This window comes from Lonchura striata, chromosome 12 (genome assembly GCF_050655825.1).
Source record: "Lonchura striata isolate lonStrDom1 chromosome 12, ASM5065582v1, whole genome shotgun sequence".
Taxonomy (NCBI): Eukaryota; Metazoa; Chordata; class Aves; order Passeriformes; family Estrildidae; genus Lonchura; species Lonchura striata.
The window spans coordinates 16,015,403-16,027,475 of NC_140714.1; the positions used below are offsets into that span (position 1 = coordinate 16,015,403).

General features: G+C 39.0%; 1 protein-coding gene across 12 annotated transcripts in view; it reads right to left on the reverse strand.

Moving 5' to 3' along the window:
* LOC110469914 (6-phosphofructo-2-kinase/fructose-2,6-bisphosphatase 4) overlaps window positions 1–12,073 on the reverse strand; it is a 51,343-nt gene that overhangs the window by 21,306 nt on the left and 17,964 nt on the right. For 10 of the 12 annotated variants that reach the window (XM_085590680.1, XM_085590682.1, XM_021529132.3 and 7 more), the window contains exons 2-4: window positions 6,607–6,723; window positions 2,892–2,988; window positions 483–549 (exon numbers count right to left, since the gene is read on the reverse strand). In XM_085590680.1, coding sequence (XP_085446806.1) covers window positions 483–549; window positions 2,892–2,988; window positions 6,607–6,718 — 276 coding nt within the window. In that variant the 5' untranslated portion in view covers window positions 6,719–6,723. Of the gene's footprint in view, window positions 1–482; window positions 550–2,891; window positions 2,989–6,606; window positions 6,724–7,475; window positions 7,505–12,073 lie in introns of those variants that run through there. The other 2 variants (XM_085590677.1, XM_085590676.1) reach the window with 2 other exon arrangements.

Genomic DNA, 12,073 nt, shown 5'->3' on the forward strand with positions numbered 1-12,073 from the left:
CTATTATTAAATACTCAGGTATGCAGCAACTTATAATAAATTTCTCCTGGTCTCTTCAGACATTTCTAATGCCAGTAACAAGTGCCAAGAAATACAGAGGATACTTTTTGTTCAGCAAATCTTTACCTTCCACTTGGAACACTGAACTATCACATAGACATGTAAGCAAAATGGCAGATATGTTTAATGGTACATTGTGGAGCAATGTCCTATAGTGATGGGGAGGGAAGGTGGACTTTTTTCTTGGTGTTATCCTCTTCTCAGCTAACCTTTCAAATCAAAGCTAGTTGCTCAACATGGCATCATCACCCTGAAATTCAGCATTCACTTCACTGCAGCAGCAAGGCAGACCTAACTGCCAAGGAAAAGAAAGCTGGTATACTGGACAGCTGTTGTTATCCCTCAAGCTGTGGATAATCCAGCAGACACACAGTGTTTAGTGCAGGGGCATCTCAAGAAGGTGTCTCCAACAAGAAACTTACAGCCACGTGCCCGTTCTCTTCGCTGAGGTACTGCCGGACGTCGTTCAGCGCTGCTAAGGCACACTGCCTTCAGAAGGAAAGAATCACAGTCAAATGCTAGATAAAGGCATTTTGTTAATGCACTTGGGAGCAAAGGGCCCTGAAAATGGTAAGATAATTTATCTCAAAAACACAAGACCTCCCTCCAAACACGGGAAAAAGCCAACAGAGGTCAGCCAAGATACACTAAGGAAATGTGGTCATGTCCCCTTGCTCCTCTGTGTCACTGACACAGCACCACATGTCAGTGACACAGAACACCCATCAACTTTGCAGACCAGGATACACTTCCACTGATCTAAAATAACATCACTGAAACATCCCTGCAACTGTATGCTTTTCCCAATTACCTATTCATACATAACTGCTTCTTAATTTGACTTGCAAAATAATAAACAAAATGAACCAACTTAAGGCCTTTATCTTGTGGCACTAAGTTGAAGTGAAGAGACAACTGTCTTTCAGTAATCTACTTACTCTCTTTTGAGCTATTGAAAACTGCTAATGTAAAAAAAAAAAACCAAAAAACAGTTAAAGCAGAGAGCAAAACAAAGTTAGCATCAAGTATTAGTGACTGAGGTGAAGAATCATCCCACTGCAGTCATCAACCCCATGTAATTAGTACTGGAGACAGCTGAGGATACAAACACCAAAAATCCCCACCCTGACATACTTTACACTTGTGTTAAATCTGGACAAGAATACATGAATATGCAACTTTCCTATGTCCCCAGCATTAGCATTATCTTCAAAGTCCATTATGATTCCTAACACATCAGTAATGCTGGAGGGGGACATTGTACACGATTTACTTGTTAGCAGAATAAAGCCCCATTTATTCCCAGTAAGTACAGCCTCTCTGCAGTACCAACATAAAAGCCTACCCATTCCAACAGCCCTTCCCTACATTTCTGCTGAATTTTGACTTCCAGACTGAAATAAATAATTCCTCTATTTACCATCTTCTGGAAGCACAGTTTTATCTTGAAAGAGAAATGAAAGCTTTTGGATCCTGACAGTATTTCCACATTAGCACAGTTAACAGATGTCAGGACCTGAGATTCATCACCCAGGTCTTCACTGAATAAATACAAACCCTCTTTACTCATTGCTAACCAGGCAGATTATTTCACACAGCCCATTTCATGCTACATCCCTCACCACTTAGCCTAATAGGTAGCACAGAGGCACATTAAAAGGTTTGGCTCTACCTGTAAGCATAAGGTAGTGGCTTGCAAAGCTAATGCACCTTATAACTGCTCTTTATTCCCAAGGATTCCTTTGGCTTTAGCAACACTCAGTGCTGCTGAGAGGGAGAAAGGGAAGAGAGAGGAGAGACAAGACAATGGACAGCCACAAAAGAAAGTCCAGATATTTTTGATGTCTGAAGCTGAATTAAGAATAAGACAGCCCATACTTTAAGTAGCCTGAATAAATATGATTTCCATCCACCTCAAATTTCTCATTTCCTTCTCATTTCACACTGCACACTCTAAGTGCTTTCCTGAACACATTAAAAAGCACAGTGAATGTCCAAGAAAATCTAAAGGCCTTGTTGTTTGGTCTCCTCTAGGAAAGAAGCAGATCTCTCTTGCTCTGCCCTTTCTCATCATCCACCCTTTCTTCTCAAGGTCTGTCCCCACATTAAAGCACAGCCTCTTTCCAGGCAAGAGCAGGGACTCAGCTGCTTCATCTGGACACAGAACTCTGGTTCCCTCCTTGCTTTGCACAGCATTAGCAAAACATGGCAATTTTTGAGGCTGTGCATTGATGGACTGAATGAGGCACCTGCATGGTGGCCAAAACCACAATTTCAGGGAGAAAATTATCACATTTGATTCTCACTCATTTAAACAGATAATGATGAATACATTCAAAGTGCTACAGATGAACAATTTCATTATACAAACCAAAAAGAAAAGCAGTTATGTGTTTTTTTTCCTTTATGAAGCAAACAAAAGCTCTAAAATGGGATTTTAGGAATTATGCAGCAGAAAGAGTCACATTTATTAGCTGGTACTTTACAAGAAGGTAGAAAAAGTTATAACTATCTGTTAAAATAGTTTTTGAGTGAAAATATTCTAGAGTATCTACAGGAGTAACAGTAGTCACATCCTAATGAAAAGGAATCAAGAAGGACTTCTCTCCATATCTGATGCTTCAGATGAAACAACCAAGAAAAAAAGACCCCCAATTTTTAATGAGCCTAAAGAAATCACTATTCCATCTTCTCTAGAATGTCTTTTCCTGCAGTCTCCCTAAGGGTCTTGATCATACAAAAATGCAACTTCACGCAATCTCTAAGAGAAATAACACAGGATATATTTTTAATATGATTAGCATGGTGTTCCAAGCACAATCAAAACTTACTTCCTGATTTTCAAGCCTTCTTCATTGTCAGGCAGGAAGAATTCAAAGGATTTATACTTTTTCACCAAATCTCGACGATACTGACCAACATTAAATTCTGCCAAGAGAAACCAGCATTAGCAAGAGCCAACAACAGGCACATGAAAAGGACAAAAGTTATGATAACTTTGAAACCAATCTTCCTGCAAAGATAAAATAACTTGGCCTGTAAGTTATCATACTTCTTATGAAGCAAGATAACTTACTTCATACTTCTTTTTGTGTTTTGTGAGGTTTAAAATAGCGAAACAGCAATAAATCTTGGAAATAGCTAAAGAACATTTGGGCTGTAGTCACTCTACTTCAGTGGCCACACTGTAGTGCCTTTGTCTGCCAGTTTGCCTGGACAACAAAAAAAAAATTATTTTCCTCCTTTTCAGGAGTAACTCAAAGTCTATGAAGGACTAGTAATTATTATTGGTATTAATAATTATTATTATTATTAGCTTTTTCTTCTATGTATATGTACAGTGAAACAGTGTTCAGATAGCACCTCCCAAAACTTAAAACCCTTAAGTACAAGGCAGAGCTCTAAACAGAACTAAACAATCTTGCTTTAAATAAATAAAATTTTAAATTCCAGTAGCGAAAACATTTTTTCAGAGTCCTGCTCTAATATTCCTACTCTTTAAGAATTAGTATTTCACAACCCTTGCTCCACTTACTGGGGAAAAAAAAAGATAAATTACTAAAACAAAACAAAAAAAAAATTAAAAATCATCCTATGTATGAAACAATCTCACTGTGATCTCATTTCAGTGATCAAAAAACACCTACTCCATATCTGGACAAAGGTGTAAAAGGTCCATGGCCAAACACAGTATCAGGTCACCATGTCAGGTATGGGATTAGGGCAAGACAGCTCTGCTTTGGCTCAGAGCAGAATGACATTGAACCCTAATTAATTTCATTCAGTGGCTGTGAAAGTAGGCCTCTGAAATGAAATTAAACATTAAGTTGTTTCAGAACTACAGGTTTTGTCTGCAGAACTGCAAAGCTTCGTTTTTGGGGTTTTTTTAAGATTAAACCACACTGAAATATTCTGTTTAAAATGCTGCCAAGGTACAACTCTATTTGCCAGACTTCATTTCTGGAAAAAGAAGCAGTAGACACAATTACAAGGTCATAGTTAAGGAAGAGGATACAGAATAAAAGAGCTCATGAACCACATGCTGTATACAGATTGCTGTTGGGATTGGAGGCAGAAGATAATGATATAGAAATTATTTTTCTCCCCCAAAAGTCAAGTTTTGTTTGAGCTCAGCAGTGCTGATGAAATTCATCATGACATGGATTACAGAACAATCCAGGTGATTCTGTGATGGTTTTAATAAGCACTAGCCACAGTGGCTACATGAAAAGGTTTACCTTCCCTTTTAAAATAAACGGAAGGTGCAAGAAGTTCAGATGGCCAGTGTTGTAAGTCAAAAGCATTTTAACAGTCAAAAATCATTAATTTCATGAGAAGGAATAGTTACTGCCAGAGGGCCATGCAAAGCAGAGGAAAAAGTGTTATCCAGTGGGACAATCTCCAGCCTTTATTCTTGGCAGCCATACCTATGGAAAAGTTTCCCAAAGCTCACTGGTATCACAACCACAACTATTGAATAAAGCTTCCAAGGCTCAGTATCTCAAAACCACATTGCAACACAATTCTATTCAGACATCTAATTGACCTCATTTCCTTCAAAAAGCACAGACAAAAGTCCCCTGTACTTTTAACCATTTCACATTCTATACAAGAGAGGATTTTGGAAGAAAACACAAATATGATGACTGATTTAACCATCAGCAAAAGCCTGGGTTATTTACCTCCACCTTCTGTTCTTGAACTCTCCAGCTTGCTTAATGTTACATGAAAAGATGGCATTTATCTTTTCTCTGGTTTACATAACCTCATAATTTGAACCATCTGTCTCAGAGAACAAGAACTCCTGCTAAATTAAGCACACACTAATTTTAAGATATTAAGAGCCATAGGGTAGCAGATGTTAGGGCTACTTGATACTGATCCTGTATCAGTTCAGTCCCATTAAGTGGAAGAATTAGGGAAAATGTCATCTATTCCCTCAAACAGGCAGTGAGATGTTTTACATGGACTTCAGTAAAATTGCATCACTGAAGACACAAACAGAAAGGCCTTGTGGTTTTCTGAGAAAATCTCAGTCACCCTTTCTAACAAAGACAAACAATACTCAGCAACGAAGGACAGAAACTCATATGGCAACTTTATATTGAATATTTTTGTAAAATCAGGCAGCAATGCTCCACCTGTTTTTTCATCAAGTACTACTGTGTGTGTTTTCTGATGTGATGCTCACAGTACCCCACAGAATTTCTCCTACCAGTTGAGCCAAACTCCACCTACAGTAAAATTAGTATTTGGGATACATTCAACCAAGCATGAGCCAGATGTGGATAATATCTTTCTTGGTGTCCAGTACTGGACTTCTGCTTGTCAAAGATCACACAGTGAAGTGCTCAAACTCAATTACATTTATACATAATATATCTCATGAATTTAAGTTACATGTGTATCTATCATACAAACATTTTCTCACCTTGGATATAGGTTAAACTACTTCGATTGTTATTTCATTTCAGCCTAATGGATAAAACTAAACTCTGAACTAGCTGATACTGGTCATCAGAAGGGTTAAACCATGTGAAAACAGTCAAAATCAAGTGATAATTTAAATCCTATAAACTCTTACACTTAAACAATATATCCCCCATGTCTCTTCTAAATAAAGCACATTATACAAGTTCCTAAAAACTTAAGGAAACACCCACACAAAAAGCTTTACCCTAGAAGCAAAAGGCAGTTTAAATATAGGCCAGAATTTTTCATCTTGACTTTTTAGAGTGACTAGGAAATACATCTCTGAACAGCCAGCCAAAACTCCACACTTTATTATGACCTCATGTGTTTAATACCATTTAAATTATTAAATAGGCATAGAGCTACTATTACTGCACTGGACACAGAATGAGAGCACACCAAATGTGTCTTGCTCTTCTGCAGAGAAAGAGGAGAAAGAAGGGGAGGTGGCTGCTCAGAAACTCAAATGTACTTAGGTCCTGTTTACTGGGCCCACAAGAGACCACAGGAGCCCAGACAGGTCCTTGGCACAGCCAATCTGAGCCATTTCCTGCTCAAAACACACAGAAATCTTTAAGGAATTGATAACAAGTGGCAACTGGCTTCCTCAGTCTTTGGCTCTTAGTATTTAGACAAAGAACTGCAAGTCATTCCACAAACATAAAGAAGTAAAGAACTGCAAGTAGCACAAAGTTCACAGAAAAAAAAAAGATGGAGGAGTTGAGAGTTTAACCCAGAAGTGCCGACTGCTCAACTGCTTGTAAACAACATTCCTTTTCACCCACATGTAGAAAGGAAAACAAGGAAAAAATAAACAAAAAAGGGCAGTGTTTCACAATAAGGGAAAAAGGTTGATTTAGGCAGAACAAGAAGGTAAAGGGACAGTCAACATAATTGGATTCATTAACACATAAACAGTAACATGCCTGTGTATATAATTGCTTAAAATTACATTAACAAAGCAGGAGGATTTTAAGTAGTCAAACTTGGCAACAAAATTACTGAAAATCAGGTTTATAAGCCACCTAAGGTTGCGCCCTGTCCTTCTGATGTAAACAACAGTAAACCCATCACCTTTTGTAGGCACTCCAATCCAATTTAAGTAGCGTGTCAGCTTCTTGGAGATGTAGGTTTTTCCTCTTGCTGGGAGACCCACCATGACAATCAGAGTAGGGCAATTGGTCATACATACTGCAAGAGAAACAGGAAACCAGGATTTACCAACAGCATTCCCACAAGCAAAGGCTGCTCTGTGAGCTCCCCAGGAAGGTCCCACCCACCCAAGCAGCTCATGCACTGTGGGGAACCATTTGGAGCTCCACAGCAGGACAGGGAGCCTCACCACCCTTCTTACGCTGAATTGTGGAAGGGTAAGTCAGTGGTAGTGCAGTGATGGACGTGTGAGGTGTAAACAGGCAGAAAAGAAGAAATCTGGGTATTTGCACACAGTAATAATAGCAAAATAAAGGCAACTGACATCTTATGCCCCTGCGTACCTCAGTTAGTGCTTGCATTGAAAGGAAATAGCAAGGTGTACAGTTTTAAAATATTTTTTATATTTTTAAGACAAGACCTAAACATCAGTCAATTTTTTCTTGATTTTGAGCAAAACAAGCATGACAAACACATCTTAATACATTATAGTAAGACATGCTACTCACTACTGATTACTCCTTTAAGTATAATTAACACTAAAATCTCTCCTGAGCAGAGCTCATTTGGCTATTACTAAGAATAAGACAAGTATTCTACACAATCAAGTACAATAATCTGATACAGATATATGTACACACTCTTAATCAAAGCCAGAACATTTAACTTAATAAAAACCCTCAACACTGTAGGAGGCTGAAAGAATTGTATGTACGACCTGAAAACTCTGGAGGCATTTCCTTTCAAATTACAAGTTTTTGAACATTTTAACAGCACAAAACTAAGGATACCTTGCATTAATCTATCACAGCTACAAGGGACTTCCTAAAAAGAAAGAAAATATTAAAGTGATGCAGATACCGCCAAACTCCCTCCACCTTCTATTTTTAAGGAAATTCATTTCTATACAATCCACATGTGTATCAATTTCCTCAGTGCCTTGACAGAGGAGACGTCAAGTCACTCCAAAAGACCAAATCTCAGTGATTAGCTGTAAGGCATAACTGAACTGTTGTACAGAGGGCTGTGATTGCTCACTGCCATCCCACAAAGCCACTTGCATAAATCTAGTGCAGATAGTTCACATAACAGATTAAAAAAAAAAAAAAAAAAAAAAAACCACCAAGCAGATTAGCAAAGGCAGACGTGCCATTTTAAAATGCACATTTTAAGACACAAAACAAAAAACATTAAAAATACACCACTTTTCATGAGGGAGAGGAGGTGAAATGGCACCCAACCTCAAATTCATGAAACAGTCAACTACTCCCTGTAATGACAGCTACAGGGAACTCAATGCAAAGCAAAACAGATCCATCCAAACATGACCAAATCTCTGGAAGGATGCTGAAAAAGCCCTCAGAGTAAGTTCCCCTGTGCAGAAGCCTATAAACAAGCAAGGTAATAATTTCTTTTCCTTTTTATCATAAGTTCAGGCTGTGAACCCCCTCTCCAAGAGGGTGAAGGAAGTCTCTAGGGAAACGACAAAGCTATGGAGTGCCAAGTGCTTATTAAGCTTAATAGCCTTGCTTCCAGCTTTAAGGGCATAAAATAAAACACTGAGACAAGAGAAACCCCTGGGCCCCAAGACATTTTAAGAGAAGACATTTTTCTTCAAAGCCTGTTCAAAAGGTCCTTCACCTGAAACATCTAGCTCAAGTTTTGAACAATTTTTCAGAACAAGCAGTGAAGTAAGAGCTGTAAAAGACAAACCAGGATCTCTACAGAAAGGCTCCATGCACAGCCTGAACTCCTCCAGCTCTGCAAAGAACTGTGGTGCAATAGGCTTTTATACCTATTCCAAACAGAATTTACCAACCTTTTATTCTTAGAGCACCTCTTTTCTTTTTTTTTTTTTTTCCCCTTTTTCTGCTGCTGGGGTCAACCATACAAATTTCACCTTCTCACAGAATATCTGTCTTCTGGAAATGCAACAATAAACCTATACTGGAATAAAACTGAAGTCTGGGAAGCTTCCATGAAGAGACCTTCAAACCACTTAAATTAAATGGCTGCTTCACAGATTATATCAACAGCTAAATTTCTAAATTAAGTCCTACTGCCTGCATGGTTTTCTAACCAAGCAGCAAACTAGATCAACACCACTACAACATGCATAAGGGACATTGAGTGTGCCAGTCTGCTACCACCCCTATTTTTACACATATTTCCTCAAAGAAAGTACAAAACCAGCAAAGCTGCCTTTGTTAGAACCCCGCGTGTCCAGTTTAACAGGCACACCTCACCTGTTATTCCAATCACTCTGGTGAGTAACCACAGAGCAGAAACCAAGAGAAATATCCCAGTCAAACAAGTGGCAATCCTACTCTCATTAGGTGCCAGGCTGAACAAGAGTGCTTTTTCTCTGCAGACAGATGCCCCTGTCTTTGTAAGGAGAACACCACTGATGCCAATGATCCCAAATCTGCTTTTACAAAATGCCACAGCCCTGTAAGCAACACTACACAGGACATGATGCTACAGTGATGTGCCACTCCTCAGTGCTTGTCTTTAACAAGAGGGTGGCAGTTCATAGTCTAAAATTCAGGGCATCTAAAGACGTGTTTGGTGTTCTGGATTAGATGGCCACCAATGGCTGCAGCATCATACCACCTGCACAGGTGGCACTTAGTGACAAACACACCTGTGCACTGACAAGTAGAAGCCAAAGGCACCTGTGCTGGCCAAAACAGCCCATTCACAGCTAAGTGGTAGGACTAAAAATTAAAGCACACAAAAAGCTATTTAATTTCTTCTGTATCTCAGTGTAGCATTCTTAATACACAAAGACTTAGCACAGCAGACTTTATTTCCTCCCTTATGATCCCGTGTAATTAACAGGGCTTAATTTTGTTCAATTAGCTGAGTAAAAAAGTTAAGACCAGAACAGAATGCCAAGTTCTGAGGATGTATCATATACTCCAAATAAATTAATTATCTTTCACTTTATCTAAACCACAGCTTTCTCAACACTTACTGTAAGCAGGGAGAAACAGTCATTCCCATGGAGGTATTTTCAGTATCAGTGTCTCATGGTTTACATTTTCCCTTGAAGAAATGTAAGCAAGTTTGACATGAGGAAGTAGGCTGATAAAAATATCCAATACCACAGTTACATATACGTAATTCCTGGTTTCCCAGTGGCACAGTGTTCAACCCCCGTTTTCACAGCACCTCACCATCACTCAAATTTATATTTAAAAAACTTCAGTGTGAGCTACAGGTGTGTGAGTTAGAGCCAAGGCAAACTCCTAAGGGTGGCTTTCTCACCACTTCTTACCACTGCATTGTCTGGTTTATCTTCAGAAATAGCTCGACACAGTCTAGTCTCCAGAAACATCCCACTTTTCACTGCTGCTTCGCATATGTAACTCCTAAGGGTTTCTGACAGCCCCAACCTGTGGATATGTCATCAACACTAATTTTGTTAGATGAACACAAGCACTCAGAACAGTAAAACAGAACTTGCATCTTGTACACCATATTTGCTAAAGATGCTCTAAGACTTTAGTCGGTTTTTTCTTTGAAACAGATGCTTGTGATATATGCATTTAAGAGTGCATGTTTATAAACAGCATCACCAAAGGAGAAGGAAAACACACCCAAAATACCAATCAGTGAGGGAAAATGGCCAAATGATGAAATGCTGCAACTGAAGCAAAGTCATTATCCCAGTTTAATATTTCTTAAACATTAGAACAACACAGCAAGCTGCAGCTCAAGAGTAAAATTATGACAGCCTACCCTTCTAAAGTTTAAGACTTAACAGTCAAGGAAAAAGAAATTACATGTTTATTTCTTGCCTCTTAGACTCTGTTGTGAAATAATGCAAACGCAAAAGAAAATTGTGAAACCAAACTGGGACACGGAACAATCTAGATGAGTTGTGCTGCAATTCATCAGCCTTCAACTCTTTTGGATCTTGTGAAATCCAAGTCAAGAGCTGATATTTTCCAAGTTCACTTACTACCGAACAAATTATCAGCTGTCCTTTCCTTTGACCCAGAATCAGATTTTGTTTTTTCCTTATATGTGTTAAGGACAGATGTTTTTTGTATCATGCTGTTACGGTTAGAGATTTGAAGTTTACAAAGTGTTCTTGCAGTTTCTATGGCCTTCAATTCAAGGCCTGCTCTCCAAAAATCCTGTACTATTTAGAGGCTCATACACAAATACCTCTGACTTTAAGCCAACATAAGCACCCTTCCAAATAAGGTTAGCCCTACATGTTTTATTCATTACTTATCCAAGTTAACCATTGTTAATCCATCATATCCTTTTGATTAATAATGACAACCAGTCTCTCTTCTTCGCATCCCACAGGGATGAGTTCCTCATCCTGCTGTTCTTCCTGAAAAGCATCTGCTCCTAGACCTGAAGAAGTCCATTATCTTCTAATTTGTATCTCCTCTTTCTGTCCAAACCAACAGTTTTTATCATCACCTTGGCCCAAGGGATTCAGAATTCACATTTGTCCCCTGGCCAGCCTTGTGCCACCAGCTGCTCCAAACCACTCTGTCATTCACTTCCTCAGGGTCACCCTTTGCTTCTTACAGCTTTGATGCCAAGAGCAAGGATCCCATCTCACATCCTGCTCCTCAGGCACCATCCTCACCTCATTCGCTCTCCTATTTTCAGTTCCTAGGATTAGGAGCATAAATACACACAAGCAGCATGTGCTCAAAGGGTAGAGTTCTTCAGAGCAGAGATAATAATTTGATACTTTTTTTTTTATGTACATTTCTACTGCTGTATCATCAGCAAATGATAATTATTAGACTGACCAAATTTTAGCAGTTGTAGGGAAACAAAGCATTTAACTGTACTGGGGAGGAATGTTTAACCACAGGAAGTTCATTATTTATCTCTCACTATAAACATCCTCTGCTGGAACAACTTTCACTAGGGCCTACTCAGCTATTTGTTTTTTATGTCCATGTTTACAGCCCTCTGCTTGATTCAGAGGTTACAGCAATCTGAACATTCAATGTCAAGAACAGTTTTAATTCAACCTATTCACAGACAAAACTCTTCACAAGTGACCACAAAAGGCAAGCCACAGCTATTAACAACAATATGCACTCCCAGTGCCTTCAGGTGTGACTCTGGAAGGTCACCAGAACAGTTACCTTGGCTGCACCTGTGTCACCAGCTGTACAAGCTGCCTGCTCAGTAGGCTGTATATGGACACAACTCCTCCTCAAAGACCTTGTACTGACAGGTTGAAAGAACTGGCTCTTCAAAGCCCTGTGACAGCTAAACCCAGGCACAGCTCAACAGATTTCTTCTTCTCAAGACAACAGTAGTTGCTACAACTCTTAGAAAATCACACTAAAAAAGGCTAACACTGATAAGTCCTTTAGTAGACAAACCTGCCGAGTCCTCAACT